Source organism: Lutra lutra, chromosome 1 (assembly GCF_902655055.1).
Source record: "Lutra lutra chromosome 1, mLutLut1.2, whole genome shotgun sequence".
In the NCBI taxonomy this organism is placed as follows: Eukaryota; Metazoa; Chordata; class Mammalia; order Carnivora; family Mustelidae; genus Lutra; species Lutra lutra.
The window spans coordinates 50,274,930-50,297,711 of record NC_062278.1 but is presented as its reverse complement, the minus strand read 5'-3'; the positions used below and the strand labels follow the sequence as shown (position 1 = coordinate 50,297,711).

The 22,782-nt window shown below is 35.1% G+C and overlaps 1 protein-coding gene across 6 annotated transcripts in view; it reads left to right on the top strand.

The window, feature by feature from the left end:
- Nucleotides 1–22,782, top strand: part of SENP7 (SUMO specific peptidase 7) — a 170,474-nt gene that overhangs the window by 75,276 nt on the left and 72,416 nt on the right. For 2 of the 6 annotated variants that reach the window (XM_047723327.1, XM_047723335.1), the window contains 2 exons: nucleotides 14,686–14,883; nucleotides 21,380–21,574. The exons of 1 other annotated variant lie outside the window; for it this stretch is intronic. In XM_047723327.1, coding sequence (XP_047579283.1) covers nucleotides 14,686–14,883; nucleotides 21,380–21,574 — 393 coding nt within the window. The remainder of the gene's footprint in view (nucleotides 1–14,685; nucleotides 14,884–21,379; nucleotides 21,575–22,782) is intronic. 3 more of the 6 variants (XM_047723340.1, XM_047723362.1, XM_047723348.1) reach the window with 2 other exon arrangements.

Genomic DNA, 22,782 nt, shown 5'->3' with positions numbered 1-22,782 from the left:
CCTTGGTATTTAATTCTTTTTGGTGTAATTAGAAATAGGATTGTTTTCTCAATGTCTCTTTTTGCTACTTTGTTATTAATGTATAGAAACACAACAGATTTCTGTGTGTTGATTTTTGTCTTCTGCAACTTGACTGAATTTATTATCAATTCTAATAGTTTTTTAATGGAGTCTTTAGGGTTTTCTATATATAATATTATCACCTTCAAATAATGACAGTTTAACTTCTTCCTTACCAATTTGGATGCCTTTTATTTCTTCTCTGATTGTTGCAGCTGGGACTTGCAGTACTGTGTTGAATAAAAGCAGTGTGAGTGGGCATTCTTATCGTATTCCTAATTTTACAGGAAAAAAATCATAGTTTTTCACCATTGAATATGATGTTAGCTGTGGGTTTTTTATATATGGCCTTTAATATGTTGGAAGTATGTTCTTTCTATACCAATTTTGTTGAGAATTTTTATTATGAATAGGTGTTGTATTTGTCAAATGCTCTTTCTGCATCTATTGAGCTGGTCATACGGTTTTTGTTTTCCTCTTATAATACTTGTTTTCCGCTTATAATACTTTTAGATAATAGGCTTGAGCAGTGGAAACTTGATTAAGGCAAAAGGGCCCATCGTGACCCCCAACCCCTTGGCTGAATGTAGACAGGCCCATCACTTGACCCACCTCAAAATATCAGTAGGCCCTAACTAGCCAGTGGGCTACTTAAAACCAGGCACAGGTAACAAAAAGAGGAAAATTCCACATATCTCATACCTCCTCACATTCCGCCTTTATTTTTTATTTTTATTTATTATTATTATTTTTTAAGATTTTTTTTCTTATCTGTTTGAGAGAGAGAAAGTCTAAGAGAGAGAGAGTACGAATGTGAGGAGGGGCAGAAGGAGAAGCTCATTCCCCACCAGTCAGGACTCACAGTGTGGGGCTTGATTCCAGGATCATGACCTGAGTGAAAGGCAGACGCCCAACTGATTGAGCCACCCACACACCCCACTTTCTGCCTTTAAATACAGTTCTCTCTCACTGTCTCATTGCAGATAGTCTCTGACTTGCTGTCCTGTCTGTGGCTCCCTTGTTTTGTATTTAATAAACTTCTCTTGCCTTTGTTCTGCCTCAGGTGAATCCCTTTACTGCCTGTGCCACCAGCTTCCACCCATTTGGGTTGCCACACATTTGGGGGCTCCCATCTGATTGGGATAGATACCACAGTAATGTGATGTATCACATTGATGGGTTTGCAAATATTGAACCTTCCGAGCATCCCTGGAATAAATCCTACTTGAATAGTGAATGATCCTTTTAATGCATTGTCAAATGCAGTTTTTTAATATTTTGTTGAGCATTTTTGTATCTGTGTTCTTCAGAGATCTTGGCCTGTATTTTTCCTTTTTTGCAATGTCTTTGTCTAGTTTTGGTATCAGTGTAATTCAGAGAGGTTTTCTCCTATCTGCTCCTTCTCAGTTGTCTTTGGTTAAAGTGATCTTTATGCCAGATGTTTGCTCTATTCTCCAACATTATGAGTTTGTTATCAAGTATTACAGTAGGTCTAGGACTACAACACATTAAATGAGACAATTTAAATCATATCTCTAATAATTCCTAATAAGACATATGACACATTAGAATTATTTTATTATTTTAGATCTGTCTCAATGGTTGTATTGATTTTGATGTCATCTGAAAAGGTGTGGGGCCTGGAACAGTGGTTCTGTCTGGATTCCTTTCTTCTGTTAGCATTACTGTGCAAGTAAGACCAGCTACAGTTTGTAGCACCTTGGACAAAATGGAATTGCAGGGTCCCTTGTTTAAAAAAAAAAAAAAAGAAAAAAATGCAATTAATTGGGGCGCCTGGGTGGCTCAGTGGGTTAAGCCGCTGCCTTCGGCTCGGGTCATGATCTCAGGGTCCTGGGATCGAGCCCCGCATCGGGCTCTCTGCTCAGTAGGGAGCCTGCTTCCTCCTCTCTCTCTACCTGCCTCTCTGCCTGCTTGTGATCTCTCTCTGTCAAATAAATAAATAAAATCTTAAAAAAAATGTAATTAAATAAAGGTACTTATGAAATGTTTTTACTCACAACACTTCTTACACCAAAATGCATGTGTTTTTTCCAGTACCATTTTTCAACTTCCCAGGTACCAGCTGGATGTAGTACTATTCAGTTCTGACACTCTGTGGTGAATTAGCATCAGATCTCACAATTTAAGGGCTCAGTCCCACAAGACTGCATTTATTTCATATGCCAGCGAAAGTCTCAGGTTGTCCCTGGTATTTCTCACTGGCTGGCTATAAATTGGGCATTTCCATGACTTCCTTTTCAGGTTTGATAATTTATTAGAATGGCTCACAAAACTCAAGACATTTTATTTACATTTATAGGTTTATTATAAAGGATACAATACAAGAACAGCCAAACAGAAGAGTTCTATAAGACAGGGTTTGGGCTGGGGGTGTGGAGCTTCCATGACGTTTTTGGGTATGTTACCTCCCTTTGCACCTTGATGTATTTACCAGAGAATAAGAGACCAAATGTATATTTCCCATTATATCACAGTGCTAAACTATAAAACATTTTCCTTTCTTTTGTTGTCTCTTTCTCAACTTACCATGGTGTGTTTTATTTATATCTGTGTTATTCTAAGTAAAGAAAAAGAAAAATTTTAAATTATTACGATGAATCTTACTGTTCACCTTTATACTGTTTAATTCTTCTTTTTAAATATGGATATTAGCATCGAACCAGTATGTACAATTACTGAAATTGTACAATTTATATTTCACAGTTTATATGGATATAAACTGTGCAGATATCTATATAAATATATATATATATATATATATATATTTTGTTCTTATCAGAAGAATAGAAATACTGCACAAAACTAAACTTAGCAGCTTTTTATCACTTTTTGATACATCTGCATTCTACCAAAACTTTCTATTTTTGGCATAATGATGTATAAAGAATGAATGAAAGTAAAAAAGGAACTAAGAGTTGCCCTATCATTCCTTTTCCTGCTGTGTCATCATTTTCAGTGTAAGTGTTTGGCTAACACAGGGAATTAACCGAAGTAAGAAAGGATACAATAGGGTGCCTTAGTCATTTGTGTTTCTTAGATGCCATTCTTCTTTTTTTTTTTCCTCTTGGAGCCATTTATTAGTCTGAATGAAAAAATGTGGCCTCAGGACTTTTAGTGCCTCTGCTTACCTTTTTCTCATTTTGAATATCATGGAACTCCCACATATGTTGAATCCACCAGAAATTTTTGCTCATGGACATCTAAAATATTATATGTGAATGGAGTAGCCAGGAAAGGTTGGACATGCCTGTGGTGAATATTTTCTCTGCTCATGTGCATGCATTATTGTTTTGTGACTTTCACTTACAAAATACAGGTATGAAAATAAAATTATTAAGAATTTCAAGATAGCAACAGCAGAGCTTTAGAACAAGCATGGGGTATGTATGCTGTGCAGGTTGCACGTCTGTGAAGCTGGTGTTGGATGCAAGTGAAATAAGATGGAACTGTTTACTAAGAGCAGCCTCAGGGAAAAAAGAATTGTCATTAATAGGTGATAAAGAAGCTTAAAGTATTGCTGAAATTGGGTATATGTTATGGATTGGATGTTTGTGTCTATGTTAAAATCCTAATCTTTATCACTAATGTAATGGTGTTAGGAAATGGGAGGCCTTTGGGAGGTGATTTGGTGATGAGGGTGGAGCTCTCATGAATAGGAGACCCCAGGCAGCTCTCTCATCTCTTCTACCATGTGAAGATGCAGTGGGAAGATGGCCACCTGTGAACCAGGAAGCTTTTACCACAAATCGAACCTGCTGGTGCCTTGATCTTGGACTCCCTAACCTCCAGAACTGTGAGAAATACTTGTTTGTTGTTAAGCCACCCTGTCTATGGTATTTTTGTTAAAGGAGCTGGAATGGACTAAGACAGTAAGAAAGGGGATTATGGAAAACACATGCAATTTATTGTGGTAACTATCTGGATTATGGATTAAAAATTTTCAGTCAGTTGTGGTTTCCTCAAAGTCCAAATCAGTGTAGTCCTATGTGTGTATTAAGTACCAGTGTTTTAATTTCAAAGTATCAGCTTAAATACTTTTCTCCTTTAAAAGGTGCTTCCTAAGGCACTTGGGCAATTGCCAGGTAAAAAATTCATACACTGGAAAGGTGGATTCCAAGGCATACTGTAGTGATGATGATTCTTTAGAGCCTTTGAACTTACTCTAATGAATTTTTCAATCCAAATTTTAGCAAAGTATACTTGTATAAATTAATAAACATTTACCCATTTGATTCATTTAATTTGGCTTTGATGAGGAAAACCAAATAGGTAGATTCATTTTCTAAAGACAATATAAATATTTTTGTATGTTCTTAATGACTTTTATTTTTTATTTTTTATTTGTTAAACATTTTATTTATTTGAGAGAGAGGGACAGAGGCAGAGTATGAGCAGGTGGAGAGAAGGCAGAGTGAGAGGGGGAAGCAGACTTTCTGCTGAGCAGGGAGCCTGATGCCAGGCTGGATCCCAGAACCCGGAGATCATAACCTGAGCCAACGGCAGACATTTAACTGACTGAGCCACCTATGCATCCCTCTTAATGTCTTTTGATCGCTTTATTGATGTACATTTTATATCTAACAAAGTATACACATGTGTGTATTTTGATGACATTTTGAAAAAAGATTTATTTATTTATTTAGAGAATGTACTCCCTGGGGGTGGGGGATGTGTCGGAGGGGCTGAGGAAGAGGGAGAGAGAATCCCAAGACGACTCCAGGCTGAGCCTGGAGCCCCATTCAGAGCTCTACCTCACGACCCTAAGATAATGACCTTGCCAGGGGCCAAGAATCAGATGCTTAATCGACTGCACCATCTGGGCACCCCTGTTTTGATGAACTTTAACAAATTTCTATACCTTTGTTACCATTACCACCACAATCTGTGAACATACCCAATTCCCCAGAGACTTTCCATGTACCCTTTCCCGCTTACCCCTCAAGCCCACCCACCTCTAATCCTACTTACTGATCTACTGTCACTATAGATTAGGTTTGCTTTCTAGAGTTGGAAATATATGGAAACAAAGTATATATATTCTTTTGTATCTGTTGTTTTATAAAATATTTTATTTTTAAGTAGTCTCTACACCCAGCATGGGGCTTGAACTTACAGTCATGAGATCAAGAGTGGCATGCTCTATTGACTGAGCCAGCCAGATACCCCAGTGTTTTTTTTTTTTTTTTTTTTTCCACTGAGCATGTTTTGGAGATTTGTCCATATTACCCTCTTAGGTTCTTTGGCAGGGCCTTTGAATTAAGCTGATAAGACAGATCAACAGGAAAAAAACATACAAATATTATTTGATTTTTTAGAAAGTGCACATTGGAAGCTCTTAGGAAAAATGAAGATCTAAAGACATGGTTAGGATTGACAGCCTGTATATCTTTTTTTTTTTTAAGAAATTTTTATTTATTGATTTTAAAATATTTTTATTTATTTATTTGAGAGAGAATAAGAGAGAGCATGATGGGGGGAGGGTCAGAGGGAGATGCAGACTCCCTGCTGAGTAGGGAGCCCGGTGCGGGACTGATCTTGGGACTCCAGGATCATGACCTGAGCTGAAGGCAGTCGCTTAACCAACTGAGCCACCCATGCATCCCAACCCATATATCTTTTTAACAAGGAACAATAAATTTGTATAGTGACAAGACAAAAGAAAAGGGTTTATGTTTCTAGGCACATAAATTGTGGGAATGTGAGAAGTATATGGGGGAACCTAATGGAAGATAAGGGTCATTATTTAGTAGGTTTGTTTGTGTAAATCTATTTTGGTGTCTCCTCCCAGTCTGCTGTGATAAGGATGTCTTCCTGGTATAGAAAAGGCACCTTTCTCATGGGAAATTTTAGGACCTGCCTTTAGGTAGAAAGGGGAAGGTCAGAGAGCCTTTCCTGCACTTGCTATTTCTCAAGTGGCTTTAGCTCAGAATTATATGCCAACATGGCATATTTTGGGGTGACATGTTTTTAGCCCTTTTAAATCCATTCAACTCTTTGTGGATATTTGGGTTGTTTTCAGTTTTTTCCTACTATGAATAAAGCTGCTGTGAATATTCATTTATAAATGCCTGTGTGGATATGTTTTCAATCTTTGGGGTAAATACCTAGGAGCTGGATTGCTGAGTCAATGAAAGTGCATTTTTAATTTTTAGAAACTGTCAAACTGTTTTCCAAAAGTCATGGTGCATTTCATATTCCCACCAGCAGTGTAGGAAAAATTTACTTCCTCCACGCTCTCCCTTGGTATAGATGTGCAGTGGTATTTTATTGTGGTTTTAATTGCTTTTGCTTGGTGAATAACAATATTGAGCATATTTTCTTGTACTTATTGGCCTTAGTACCTTCTCCAGTGTGTCTACAGAAATTTTTTGCTCTCGTCCCCCTTTTAAAAAGGAACTTTTTCTTTAAATTTTTTATTTTTTTAATTAACACATAATGTGTTATTAGCCCCAGGGGTACAGGTCTGTGAATCACCAGGTTTACACACTTCATAGCACATACCTTCCCCAATGTCCATAACCCTCCTACCCCCGACAACCGTCAGTTTGTTCTGTGAGATTAAGAATCTAAAAGGAATGTTTTTTTTTTTAAAGATCAGAAGCACAAGATAAATAATATTGAACATCTTTGCATATGCATGTTGGCCATTCATGTCTTTTTCTTGTGAAGTATTCAAATATTTTGTCTATATAGAGAAAAAGCCTTTTTCTCTACCCTTCTCAGTTCTCTGATGCCCTGCAAATTAGACTAACAAAATATAGATTTATTAGACAAACATAGAGTTTACTACCACATGGAATGTGCATCTATGAAGGAGAAATGCTGTGATGAGTAACTCAAACGGGTAATTACAACTTGGGCCTATGTAGCGTCTAACAATGAATAATAAATTTCTGGAAAAGTGAGAAGACAAAAAAGCTTAAAGACTTCCAAGAAAAGCAAACTGTGGGAAAGTAAAAATATGGAGGGAGCTAATGGAAAATAAGGTTTAGGCTTGTTATATAGATTCTATCTCTGAGCTCATAAGAATTTCTAGTGATCTCTCTGCTCAGCAGGGAGGCTGCTTCCTCCTCTCTCTCTGCCTGCCTCTCTGCCTACTTGTGATCTCTGTTAAATAAATAAATAAAATCTTAAAAAAAAAGAATTTCTAGTGATGAATAGTCTAAGCCTGCATTTAGGCAAGTGGTAGATGGACAAAGATTTTTATTTTTTGGCATTTGCTGTTTCTCAGTTGTCTTCAGTTCAAAACAGTCCTTGTGCCAAAGTGACATATTTTGGGGTGGCATATTCTTATTTCCTATAGCCACTATTTTTGAAGGTCAAGAAATGCTCTCAATTAAATTATGAAAAGAGAAATTAAAACACTGCTTTTATTCTGGCTAGTTTCCAGAACCAAAAAATAGGACTCCAAGTTTTGGAGAATGATTATTTTTTCTGATTTCTCAATTTTTTTTAGCCCAATTATATAGCTAACTCATATATTCATTGAGTAAACTGCTTTTGTTAAAAATTATAATTAAAAATTTTGAATTAAAAAGAATTTATTTATTTGAGAGAGAGAGAGAGAGAGAGTGAGCAGGAGTGGAGGGGAGGGGCAGAGAGAAAGGGAGGACACGGGCTCCATCCTAGGACCCTGTGATCATGACCTGAGCTGAAGTCAGATGTTTAACCGACTGAGCCACCCAGGTCACCCCCCCCCGCCGCCCTGCCACCCGAACACAAAATTTATACTTTTTAAGAAAACCTAGTGTATGTGTTTTGTTCACAGGCCAAGAAAAAAAATTTCCTGCTGTAGTTATGTTGTTTTCCTACAATTAAAGGTTTTCAAATATATAAATAGTACTCTAGAAAAATTATAGTGTTTTTTTATTTCTAGGTGTAATATTTTTTAGACTCTGAGAACATACATCAGTGATTATTTCCCTTGTAAATGAAATTAGATTTGATCCTTGAGCAGTGTGGGGTTTAGTCATGCCAACCCCTTGCTCAGTCGAAAATCTGCATTTAACTTCCATTTTTAATTTTTTTATTATGTTATGTTAGTCACTATACAGTACATCACTAGTTTTTGATGTAGTGTTCCATTGCATTTAACTTTTGATTCCAAAATTGAACTAGTAGCCAATTGTTGACCAAAAACATAAACAGTTAACACATATTTTGTATGATCTATGTATTATATACTGTATTCTTAAAGTAACCTTGAGAAAAGACAGTGTTACTAAAATCATAAGGAAAGGAAGAATACAATTACAGTACTGTACTATATTCATCCAAAAAAATCCTATATAAGTGGGCCTGCACAATTCAAACCCATGTTGTTCAAAAGTCAATTGTAACTTAATAGTATTATGGTTGACAGCTTAGAGAGGGGTATTTCGTAAATAGATAACTGGATGCTTTTAAAAAGCCTAGGCAAGTACTTTAGCAGGAATGTGATATACAATGTTGGGTTAGATGGAATTCTCTGTTTAGGTGTTCTCTATTCTTTATTTATACTGCAAAATGTAATGCACCTACCAAAAAGAAATAAAAGGTAAACAATAAATTATTTATTATAATTTAAAAAGTTTTTAAAAGGCAAATATACTTTGGTAACCACCACACAGAATAGAAAACTACCCCAGAAGTTCTCTCGTGTCTTTGCAGTTACAACTCCTTTTCTGTCCTTTAACCTGCAAGGATGCCTGGGTGACTCAGTCAGTTAAGCGTCTGCCGTCAGCTCAGGCCATGATCCCAGGGTCCTGGGATTGAGTCCCCTGTCGGGCTCCTTTCTCAGTGGGGAGCCTACTTCTCCCTTTGCCTGCTGCTCCTCCTGCTTGTGCTCTCTCTGACAAATAAATAAAATCTTAAAAAAAAAAAGTTTCTCCTGACTTTCTTACTTTTTATTGGCATAGTATTTCTACTTAAGTGTGGTTTCTAAAATACAAAGTTTAGGTTTTATTTTGCATGATTTGAATGTTGTTCTTCACTCTTAATTTCTATTCCAGTATCCATAGAAATCTTACGGCATTTAAATGTAGAAATTAAACAATTTTTTCCTTAATATTTTGGGGGAAAAAAGAAAATATTAAGGTAAAAATGTTTAATTTTTAAAAAATTGTCCTGACTCATGCTTTAGGATGTTGCTAGTCAGCCAAATTACAATCACAATAAAACCAAATATACAAACATAAAATAAATATTTTCCCCAGAGGGGCTTTGCCCCACCTTGGGCTCTGCACTCAGCAGGAGTCCACTTGAGGTCCTCCATCCCTCTCCCTCTGTTCCTCCCACTCTCTCTCTTTCTCTCTCAAATAAATAAATCTTAAAAAAAAAGAAAAAGAAAACAAATTAAGACAAGTAGAAAAAAACCCACAGAGATAGCTAGCTACCTTAAAATTTAAAGTAGAAGATTAATGAGTATCATTTGCTAAAGTGGCTTTATCCTGGTTTACTTAACCATTCTGCTGTTTCTGAGCATTGAATGTTGATTTTAGTTCACTGCTTTTATAAATTATACCATGACGAATATCTCTGTGCATAAACTTTTCCCATTTTTCATACTTTTCTTAGTATAGGATTCCAGACATGGGATTATTTTGTCAAGAGTGTTATAAACACTCATATAAATCCCTCATCTAGATTCACCAATTCTTTAATATTTTATTTATTTCTTTGACAGAGAGAGATCACAAGTAGGCAGAGAGGCAGGCAGAGAGAGTGAGAGGTCAGCAGGCTCCCTGCCAAGCAGAGAGCCCGATGCGGGACTTGATCCCAGGACCCTGAGATCATGACCTGAGCCGAAGGCAGCGGCTTAAACCACTGAGCCACCCAGGCACCCTAGATTCACCAATTCTTAACTTTTATCCACACTTGCCTTCTTTTAGCCTCTCCATATATGTATATGTAATTGCATATCACATATACACATGTAGAGATAGAAATATAATACACATTTTTCCTAGAACCATTTGGAAGTAGCAGACATAGCATTTCAACCTGAGTTTCCTAAGAACAAGGACATTTTCTTACACATTACCACAATATATTATGAAGAAGTTTAATAGTAATTTCATTTGTTATCTAATATAGAGTGTAGAATTAATCAGAATTCCCTAAATGTCCCCACAATGTTTTTTTTATTACTTCGAAAAATGTATTGCTGTTTTTTTTAGAGAGGGAAAGAGAGGGGTGGGAGGAAGGGGAGAGGGAGAGGGAGAGAGAGAATCTTAAGCAGCGTGGAGATGCCATGCTCAGTGTGGAGCACAATGTGGGGCTGAATCTCACAACCCTGAGATCATGACCTGAGCTGAAATTAAGAGTTGAACGCTTAACCAACTGAGCCACACAGGCACCCCTATTTTATTACTTTTTAATATATAGGATCAAGTTGAAGTTTGTGCATCATGTATTTTGGTTATTAAGTCTCATTGGCCTCTTAATCTTAGAATACCACTGTCTGTCTTTTTTTATAAAAATCCTGACACTGACTTTTTTGAAGAGTTTAAGCCAGTTGTCTTATATAATGTCCTATATTCTAGACTTTTATGATTCATTTGGATTTGTCCTCATGGATTAGATTCACCTTACATTTTTTTTTAAGATTTTATTTATTTATTTGACAGACAGAGATCACAAGTAGGCAGAGAGGCAGGCAGAGAGAGAGAGGAGGAAGCAGTCTCCCCATTGAGCAGAGAGCCTGATGCGGGGCTCGATCCCAGGATGCTGGGATCATGACCTGAGCCGAAGGCAGAGGCTTTAACCCACTGAGCCACCCAGGCGCCCCATCACCTTACATTTTTGATGAGAATACTTCATAGCTGATGTCATTTGCTTATTGCATCATATCAGAGGACACATAAGGTTTGCTTGTCCACCTGTTGGTGATTCTACATTTGATCATTGGTTAAGGTGGTGGCTGTTGGAATCTCTCTATTATAAAGGTGCCTTTGTCTTTTGTAGTTAATAATCACCTGTGAACCTAATTATCTTTTTTGCATTGGGCTGACACTAAGGTGGCTGAGCAGTTGTGGAAAATAAATCACAAAACAGAGTATATTTGTGACATTGTAAATTCATGGTTATTAATCTTACTGGATGCCTAAACTGCAAGATAATCCTACTGTGTTTTTCTAATCAGCTTGTGTTTTCCCTCTGCACAGTGATGATTTGAAATCTTTCTTTTCCCAAGCCTTTGTTCCTTTACTTTTTCTATCACTTTGAAAAGGTGATCTTGGTTCCTTTTAATTCCTGGAAGAAGGAAAGGGGTGCCTCTCCTTCCATCGTAAACTGGCATAGTGGAGCAGTTAAGAGTGCTGGCAGTAGAGTTGAGAGTGTATGGTTTTGGATCCCACTTTCACTATTTACATTTTACTTTGGGCTTAATTATTAATCATTCTATATTAGTCGTAATTGCAGAAGAATTACCATTGTACCCCCAGAGTAGTTGTGAGGTATAAATGAAGTAACTCATTATAAAATGGTTAGCATAGTGCATGGTGTATAGTGCATGTTAAAAAAATATTAGCTCTTATACCATTTCCTGAGAAATTTACTGTGTTAATTTTTCTGTCTCTTTTTATCTTCAGCCTCTCCTATTCTGTTGACCTCTTCCCTAGGCACTTAAATTTACACAGATGTCTTCTGTCTTAAGCTAACTAACTAATGAACTATGACTAAGAAAACTTTCCCCACATCTTTGCTTGTCTTCAGCTCTTGTTCTGTATCCCCCTTTCAGTCTTATGTCAACTGCCTACATTTGCTGTACCCCTTTCCTCCTTTCCCATTTACTCATTCCACTGTGTTCTGGTTTCTGCTCCCACCATTCCGCTAAACTGCCCCTGATAAAGTCATTGTTACCCCTCTAAATTCATTTTTATAACCCTTAAACTTAGTGCTTCCATTTCATTCTTCCTAAGAGATCAGAGTGATCTTTTAATAATGCAAGCTGTGAGCCCATCATTCTCTTGTTAAAACTAGTGAATTTCTATTGTTCTTGACATAAAATCTCAAATCATTGATATAGTTCATCAGTCTTGCCTCACTGTCCATCCCTGTCTTGTACAATTTCCTCTTCAGTCTGAGCAGTTGAGCCAGGTAAGTCCTTTGATTTTCTTCAACTAGCTTTACTCATATCAGAGCATTTGCATTTTGTCCTCCTTTTGGACTGCTCTTTATCTTCCACCTGTTTCTTTTGGATAGTGGCTAGCTTCAACTCAAAGGTCATATTCCAGGTAACACCTCCCCTGACCTAGTTCAGAAGAAGTACAGTATCTATACTTCAAGTTCATATCATTTATCATACTTGTAATAAGGTAATTAATTAGGTAATTAGGTAATTAGGTAATTCTTCTCTAGAATGTAAGTTCCGTGAAGGCAGGCACTGTAACTTTACATCTTGTTTATTGCTGAATCTATAGTTGTTTGACTAGAAGGTACTTGGTAAGTATTTGTTGAATGAAGAATGAATTATAGTATTTATTCATAGACATGTCACTCATCTCTTTATTATTTAATGATAATTCTAAAACCTATAGATTAAAAAACAATTTTTTTTAACTCAAAATATTTGGATTTTCAGTGCATTCTATGAAGGTTTCTCTGAAAACTTATACTGGTCTTCCAGATGGTCTGAAGATAGCCCAAAGTGGCAGCTACAAACAAGTGATCTCTTTGAGACCTAGTTTATCTTTTATTTATTTTTTTTAAGTAAGCTCTAGGCCCAGTGTGGGACTTGAACTCATGACCCCAAAGTTGGGAATCACATGCTTTACCAACTGAGCCAGCCAGGCACCCCAAGATCTGTTTTATCTTTAAAATATATGAGGGGCGCCTGGGTGGCTCAGTAGGTTAAAGCCTCTGTCTTCAGCGCAGGGTCCTGGGATCTAGCCCCGCATTGGGCTCTCTGCTCAGCAAGGAGCCTGCTTCGTCCTCTCTCTCTGCCTGCCTCTCTGCCTACCTGTGATCTCTGTCTAATAAATACATAAAATCTTTAAAAATATATATGAGCACTTTGCTTAGTTTCTTAATATTATTATTATTATTATTGTTATTTTTAATGATTTTTAAGTAATCTCTATAGTCAGTGGGCCTCAAACTTACAACCCCAAGATCAAGTTGCATATTCTACTAGCTGAGCCAGCCAGGCACTCCAGTTTTTTAAATATTCTTACATTTGTTAAAGAAACAATGCTTAAAATGGGTTCTGGGGAATAGAATAGACACTCTTATGATTAAACATTTCCAATTCTCTTAGACATTTCTTTCTTTCTTTTTTTTTCTTTTTATTTTATTTTATTTTTTTAAAGATTTATTTATTTATTTATTTGACAGAGAGATCACAAGTAGGCAGAGAGGCAGGCAGAGAGAGAGGAGGAAGCAGGCTCCCTGCCAAGCAGAGAGCCCGACGCGGGGCTCGATCCCAGGACTCTGAGATCATGACCCGAGCCGAAGGCAGTGGCTTAACCCACTGAGCCACCCAGGCGCCCCATCTTTTTTTTTTTTTTAAAGGTTTTATTTATTTGACACACAGAGAGAGAGAGAGAGTGCACAAGCAGGTGGAGTGGCAGGCAGAGGGAAAGGGAGAAGCAGGCTTCCTGCTCAGGAGCCTGATGTGGAGCTCTATCTGAGGATCTGGGATCATGACCTGAACTGAAGGCAGATGCCAACTGAGCCATCCCAGTGTCCACTTTCAGACATTTCTCATTTGATGTTGTTTTGAGTCTGTTTGGTAGTCTGTCCACACTACTGCAAGAACTATTCTCTTATTATCAGCAAAAGATATATTGAATGGAGTAATGGCCAAAATGTAATGAGGCAAAAAGCTGGAACTCCTTGCATTTATCAGTTATACTTTTGAAAAGGGTATAGGTACAGTAAAAGCAAATGTTTTAAGTTGACTTATTTGTTGAAATAAGGTAAAATTAAGCTTGTATCTTAAGACTATGAAGATATAAGACTATGTTGACTTCTTAAGACTATAGATGATGTAGTGTTTCATCTTTAGTTTTAGAGATTTCATTTATTTTTAGAGAGAGAGTGTGAGCGTGTGAGAGCGGGGTGAGGGGCAGAGGGAGAGTGCCAGAATCTCAAACAGACTCTCACTGAATGAGGAGCCCCATGTGGGTTGATTCCACAACCCTGAGATCATGACCTGAGGCAAAATCAAGAGTCAGACACTTAACCGACTGAGCCACCTAGGTGCCCCTCACCTTTACTTTTGATAATGCTTTCCTAATCAACAAATATTAAAAACACAATTATAGTGCAGGAAGTGGTTGCCTCTTGTGAGTTATGCGTATGTGTATTGTTGTTTCACTAAAAGTATAAATAGGCACAGATGTGTTATCATGGATCCCAACAGCTATATGTATGTGTGTGTGGCCACACTTGTAGTATACCAGAGAGAATTATGAAGAAAAGTCCAGTGAAAGTAAAATAGACTTTTTAATATATATTTGAGAATGGTTAAGCACATATTTTACTTATTTATTACTCTAGTTAATTGACTGAAGAACTGAAATTGAGAACTTCTGGAGGTTTTCTTTTGGTATAATTTGTGATTACTTCATATATTATTCAATGTTTAGTACTTTATGTATTAATTATTTATGTGTGTAACAGGCAACTCAAAGTTGTGTTGACGAATGTCCTATGGACGGATTTAGGACGAAAATTCAGAAAGACCCTACCTAGAAACGATGCTAATTTATGTGATGCCAACAAGGTGCAATCAGACTCATTGCCTTCGACATCTGTTGACAGCCTAGAGACATGTCAAAAATTAGAACTTCTTCACCAAAGCCTTAATTTATCTAAAAGGTATGTTGTTCAGTATTGATTTTGTTCAACCTACCACATTTGAAATAGTAGAAGTCCAATAATCTTAAAATTGTTAAGATTATTGGGAATGATTTTTAAGAAGATCTGCATATACAGGTGTACCCCACTTGAAAGCAAATTTTTTTTTTTAAGATTTTATTTGTTTATTTGACAGACAAAGATCACAGTAGGCAGAGAGAGAGAAAGGGAAGCAGGCTCCCTGCTGAGCAGAGAGCCGGATGCGGGGCTCGATCCCAGGACCCTGGGATCATGACCTGAGCCAAAGGCAGAGGCTTTAACCCACTGAACCACCCAGGCGCCCCTTGAAAGCAAATCTTAAAGCTGACAATCTCCCTTTACAAAGTTAATGATAGTTTTACACTTCATTAAGTAAGTTGACATAAAATTATTTTTAAAGCCAAGTATCTTTAGTACATTTAACTTACTTTATAATTTGATTCACATATACATGTTTTTAGAGATTCATTTATGATATAAAATGAAGATATATAGATAGATAGATAGATAAAGGACCTAGATAAAATAACATGTGAAAGGTATGCTAAAGATGGAGAAAATGAAGGTCTATGTATTTATCTATTTATGTCTTAACAGAGTTTACAGAATTAATAGTACAGTTTTTATTTTCTTTATCTTTAGCATACCTATTAAATGTTAATCTAAGTCCTTACCACTTTTGACTTTGTGAGCTTTCTTGTATTTTACATGCATTTTTATGGAAAGGAGGTGATATTGAAATATCACCCCCAGATTTTTAATGATATGTGTACAGTTTAATTTATAAAATAAGACCAGTTTTGTTTTATACTTTTTAAAGGAATTGTATATGGAGTATATGGAGTTTGAATGAATGCATTATCTTTGTTTGACTTATTCCTATTTCTGTTTCCCCTGTCTGTCTGAGTATATGACACCTCTTTCTTTCTCATCCTTTATTTATTTTTTTTCTTTCTTATCCTTTATATCTAGTCATTTTTCATGTGTAGTTATTTTTGCTTCCTAAATATGTCTTGAAATGATGTCTTCTCCATTTTTATTGCCACTGCCCCAGTCAAGCCCTGATAACTTTGTGCCTTTATTACTATGATAGTATTGGGCTTCCTGTGTTTGGTGTTCTTGATTATTATTTCTCTATATTGTTGCTAGGTTACTCATTCTCAAAGGCGGATGTTACTTTCTGCTCTGTAGTTTAACCTCTACCCATCTGTGGCTCAACATAACCTTCAGGATAAAGCTCAAACTCCTTAGCTTAGCATACAAGGTCCTTAATGATCTCACCTTTGCCTCTCTCTAGCTTTGTGTCTGTCTGCTCCATATTCATAACTGAGCTTTAATCTCTAGGGAACTAGTGGTAGCTCAATGAATGTATAGTCCTGTTTTATACCTCTGAGCTCATGCTATTTGTTTTCTTATTTTGGAAACAATTCTCCTTTTCCCTTTTACTGACATCTTTTAGTCTTTAACATTGAACTCATATGCCATCTTTTTGGGACAGTGTCCTTGATTCCACATCCTAATTTGTGTTTAATACTGTTTTTTTTTTTTTTTTTGTCCAGCAGCCTGGTCATATATCATAGCACTTATCACCCTATATTATATTTAATTTCTCTTCCTCCCTGACATTAAGCTTCACAAAGTCAGCAACTACATTTTATTATTTTTACTCTAATACTAATACCTGGCACATTGCTGGGCACATAACTAAATGCTCAATCAATTTTTGCTGAATTCAAGAGAGAGGTTGCTTCTCAACAGAGTTACATCTGTCTCTTTGATGGAAATGTACTTTCATCCATTAGAACCAGTTATTTGCTGTGTAATTTTGGTGACAACCAGGAAAAGAGATATTACAAGCTTAAATAAGAAAACTGGAGAATAGTTTTGGGTATGGGTTTGGGTAACGTTTTCTGTATAGGACTTGCTGTGTGGAATAGGAGACTTATTCTTTCTTCAATTGTTGCTTCACTTTGATGTGATGCTTTTTGTCTTATTTTCATTTTTACTTAGCTAGGATTTCATTATTTCAGAGAGATGAAACAGAGAAAAGTTTATTTTTGGTTTTTAATTTCATCTTAAAGTTCAGCTATTAAGTAAACCAATATTATTCAGTCACTAAAATGACATTTTTTAGAAATTTTATTTGCATTTTAGGATCTAAAATGGTTATGTTGCCTTTTATGTCAGGACATATACCCCTATTCCATTAAGAAAAGTTAGGTCCCAGTTCTTGGACTATCCCTAATTATATTTATTAATTTTTCTCTTAAATCTACATGTTTGAAGTTTTAAGAAAATACATAATTTAGATATTGTGATGGTAAGATTTTTTGGATACTGTAGTATTCCTATCACCTTAAGTTTTCTTTAAGCTGGTATAATTTTAGTTGAGTGATAATTTATTCATTTAAAATTTAGCTTAGTAAAAGAAAAGAGCAAATTTAGAATATCTATGAATCACTTTTAAGAAATATTCAGCAGTTAAAATTGTTTTCTCTACATAGCTTAAGAAACTTAATACATTTTGAATTATATCATCTAAGAATGGATTTATAAGAACCTTATTAAAATGTTAGATAATACAGTTTTAGAAAGGTATTCATCTAAGTGACAACAAAATGAAAATTAAATTAGTATTATAATTTTTTTGCTTGCTATATTATAGCTTTCTTACCAGATATAATTATGTTGTCTTTCAACAAAGGTTGCATCTCTTTAAAAATTTGCTTTTAACATGTTTATATTAATAGCTCTTACCAATTTTTCTCATTTATTAAATTATTTGAATCTTACATATCTTGCTACTTACGCAGGTAAGGACTCCACAATTTATAATTGAAAAAATTAAGAATCAGAGAAAATAACCATGCAGAGAAACAATCAATAAATGGCATTAATTCTCAGGCCAGTATACTTTATGCTTCATCTCACTGCATTACAAAATTTGTTTCTGCTTTGGTTTAGCACATTATATTTTGAAATATGATTTCATAATATTAGTAAATCAATTTAAATAAATGTAATTTTATTTTACTTACTGTTACTACTTACTGAAGAAAAAAATTGGATAGACTGTGAAATGACAGTTTTTTAGTCCTTTCTTCCATATTGACTTAGTATGAAAGATGAAGTATATACCTTTATATATTTCTTGTGAAAATTAAGAATCTTTTGAAATTCTGACCAGCCATGAAATTTCTACGGCAGTCCTAACTTATATAGTTCTATACCAAAGATAGTTTAGGTATTATGAACTTAGTCATCAGTATATAGATTTGTATTCTGTAAGGCTCTCACAGAGTTCTGTTTCTTCAAGATACCCAAATTACATGAGTTGCAAATAGTTGATGAAAGATGTTTGTGCTATGGCTGTGTGTTATTAAGATCTTGGTGTACTATAGGCATTGCTAACTATTTAGTTATGTACTTTTCTAACGTTTTCATCAAGATTGCAGAGTATTACAAATTAGGACAATTAAGCACCATTTGAAAGAATAGTTTATAACTTTTAGGAGGACTTCAATAATAGGAAAATTAAAGTGAGTTTCCTTGTATTGTGTACTTACTATGTGCCATACTAACTGCTTTACATCTAATATTTCATTTCATCTTAACAACTTTGTAAGATAGATTTTCTCTTAATTTTAGAGATGAGAATGTCAATGCTAAGAGGAAAAATTATGGTAAAAACTTGACTAAGGTATCTTATTATGTGCTGAAATCAGAACGTGGACCTGTTTTTGTCTGACTCTAGAGTCATTGTTCTTAATTCCTGTACCACAGTGCTTTTTACTCTTCTGAAATTTAACTTTTTTCATAAGTAACGCAGGAATTAGATTTTATTACATATTTTTTATGATATCTAAATTATTGACCTTTAAATATTCTATTTATCTTTAATTTTTTTCTTGTGACATTTTGTTCACATTATAATAGCATGCTATCTTATTGAAAGATATACTGCTGCTGAGATAGTGCCTTAAACCTCCTAATAGCTTAAAAGGCCCCCTAGGGTGCTTGTGCTTTAGAGATGCGGTTCTACTGCAGTCTGGTGTATTATCTTTTCAGATGGCCTTTGGGTAAATTTTGATATTTTTCTCTTTTAGGAAAGACTTTCATCTATTTTGTTTAACTAAAAGGTCTTGTTTATTCTCCAAAGTTCTTTTTTTCATATTTTCTTTGCTTTTTGTTCTTTAAATCTAGTGGCAAAATAAACTGTGTAAAAATATGGTGATCATTTATTACTGAGAAGAGAATTCTGATCTTTAAAATTTACCATTTGCTTGCTGATATTTGTACTTTTTGTTGCTGATTATTCTCTTCAACACTTTGTATAAAGTAATCTTTTATGGACTCCATCTCTCCTATTTGGAGAGAGAGCTCTTTTTAGGGACTCAACATTTTAAAACATAGTTAAACATGTTATAGTCAGGCATTTAAACAGAGATGCTAACTGAGAGCTGACATTTCTTTGATATATCTCCTTATGTGCCCTGAATTTTCTGTTTACTGAAATACTACAGTTTTTAGATTATTTTTATTATAAGCCACATTTTAGAATTCAGTAGTGATAGGCGACTGTAAAAAGAGTATGTTATCAATTCTTTAAATGAGTTATCAATATATCAGATTCTCTCATATCCTAAAAGTAAGTAAAATTTATTTGCATTAAGGTATTTATCTGGAAAGAGTTCTAACCTGAGTAAAATTATCTGTGCTAATATTTCTGTATTTTCCCTAAACTACTGAGAAACATAGATGAGTTTTCATTAAACCATAGTTGAAGTTGTTTTAGTGATTTATTTCATAGCAATTTCTAGTGTGAGGTCAGATGAAAAAAATCTTGAGACTTCTTGCTGGTCCTATATTGCCTCCATTCCCACATCAGATTGAGGATTTTAAGGAGGTTTCTGTCAGGCATCAAATACACAAATCAGACAGTAATAACTAGTATCCTTAGAGATTTAAATCACATAAGAAGTAGAAAACTATCTCTGCCTTCCCTCCCTCATAATTAGTGTTTGTACTAGATAACAGATTTCCTTCCCCTTCTTTCTTCACTCAAACTCTGAGTTTAGGGAGTTGTATTTATGACTACACTTTGCTTTTACATCATATATACTACTTAATCATTGCAGTACCTTTTTTTTGTGGAGATTGTGCTGGAAATGCATACTTTCAAAGATTTCCTGCAGTATCTATAGAAAAGCCCAGTTAACTGGATCCTTTGGCAACTTAGTATTAAGGTTACGTGTAATGGAATAAAATAAAGAAACCAAAAGATAATAGGCCCAGGTTCTTCTATTAGGAAGAGTTATTCCTTCAGCCATTTAACTTTTCTGAGCTTTGAGTTCCACCTGTTTAAAATAAAGAGCAGACTAAAATTATTTTAAAGTTTTCCTAAGATCTGAAATTCCATGCTGTCTGGAGCATAGTGTGAAAAGAACATGATGTCTCTATGTAGTAAAAATAAGTGAAAACCTCTAGGTACTACAGCAAATATGACAGAGTACAGGGAAGCTCACATTTCATTTAAACAGAAATACTCAGGCCCTTTCTAAGTGTTTTCTATTGTTTCTCATAAAGGGTCAATAAAGTGCTGCAAGTGACATATTGATAACAGTCAAGGAGAATATCTGGTGAAGAGGAGATAAGAAAACTTAAAAAAATGTAGTAGCAAGAACAAAAACATCCCAATAATTTGGTTTGGGTTGGTCAGTTCAGGGCGAAATAATTGCTTTAGGGCATAATTTTGGTGTGGCGAAGTATATCAGTTGTTACATAATAACAATTGGCTAACCAAGAAAAGATTATATTTATCCTCTTCTGTTTAAGAAGATACCAGGCTTTGATATAGTACATTCGATGTGAACCCCACCAATTTTAAAGTTTGGAGCTTTAAAAAATATCCTTTAATTTTCTAGACATTTGATTTATTGGCTCTTCCCTTGGTGCTGTTAAATAAAGCATTTATATTACCACCAGTATGTGTGTGGTTTCACTTATGGAATCTATCATTACCATTGATGCATTCTGAATGATTTCTTTTCTGTTGGATTTAGCGTTTCTCATTTGCCAATTACTAGTATGTAATTATTTATCAAGGACTTTCTGTTGAATGAGAAGAATAAAGATTTCTTGAATTTGTTTGTAGTAGTCTCTTTTTTATAAATACTGGAAAAGAGAAAGAATTTTTGAGAAAAATTGGTTAAAATTTTAAGCACCCCAATAGCATCCATTAGTACAGTGAAGCCGTTATTGTGGCAGGCTAATCTGTGTCAATTTGTAAGACACAAGTAGTTCTAGAATTATAAAAAGATATGTTCATACAGTGTATTTTTGGGTTGATTTCTAGAGCGATAATAGTTCTAATAGCTTGTGCTAAGATGAAAATGTTTGAAAAGTCAACTTCCTAGAATACATTTTTTTTTAACTGCAAACTTCAGTACAGTACAGTGTTTGTTATTTTGTGTGACAGGATACCCAGAGTTCTATTGACGAATGTCCTGGGAACGGAGTTAGGAAGAAAATACATAAAGACCTCATCTGTAACTGAGGCCAGTTTGGGTGATACAGACAACTTGCAATCAGAGCAGCTTTCTTCATCATCTGATGGCAGCCTAGAATCTTGTCAAAATCTAAATCCTCACAAGAACTCCTTTTTAACTGAAAGGTATGTTTAGTGATAACTTTACTTAAAATAAATATTATACTTATTCTAATGAGCCTCTATTCTTCCCCCATAGATGTGTTATTGTGAAAAGTGAGGCAAATGTGCTCTGGTGGTTAGTATGACTTTTGTCCCCAGGTGGCTTGAGATGGCTGTTGAAACCAGCAGTCTGGCTAATAATCAGTTTCAAAAAAGTACAATATACTGTACTTGTGTTTTGGGAAAATAGATGCAGACTTTTAATGAAAATTGAGTTACCTATTTCAGTATTTCAATTTATTTGATATAACTGAAATCTATTTCTCTGACATTTTTCTGTTCCTCTTCCTCCTCTGTGCTATTTTTCTGTCTGGCCATCTGTCAGTCTCTCCATCCATTCGTCTGTCTCTCTCCATCTTATTGTATTCACCATTTTTATGTTAAGATTCTAGAACTGTCAAGATTCTAGAATTGGCACTTAGTACTTAGGAACTATTTGCTGAGTGAATGGCTGAATGAATTCCTCACAAAAATGGTTTGAGATAGCTGAATTCTACTAACAACTGTAGCTTACTGAGCCAGTAAGAGAAATGGAAATCTGAAGTTGCTTTTGTTTTAAGCTCTAGAAGATGCTCACATGGGGACTGTAAATAAAAAATTGTGGGTAATAGCTAAAGGGTGTCAGTTAACAAATACTACTAAATCTTTTAACTTTCATTTACCATGAACTTCTCTTTTTAATTTTCTGCCTTCAGCCAGTACAATAAATAATCTTGATCTGAGTGAGAAATTATTGATCCATTCTTGTTTATTTTTTTAACTTGCTCTGAATCATCCACAGGTATCTTCTGTTTTGTATTTCTCTTGTAAGCTTATTACCTTAAAGAGTATTTAGAACTGCCTTTTTAAAGATCTGTAATAAATTTCTTACCTTTCTAGCACACTCTAGTGTTATAAACTGTTTATTTGATATGAACTTACAGATTTTACAAATTTTTTTCCCTTTGGAGAATATGTTTCACATCACTTCTACTTACTAGATTATCATTGACAGTTTTGACTTTATACTTTGTTAGCTCTTTTTCTGAATTTGCCAGAAGAACCAAGTTTCAGTGGTATTATTCAGTTACTAATGCATTTAATGTATAAGTTAATTTCTAATTAATGATGTTAGAAATACATTCATCAGTTTGTCCTATAGGTATTTATTTCTGTCTCCTCTACTAGACCAT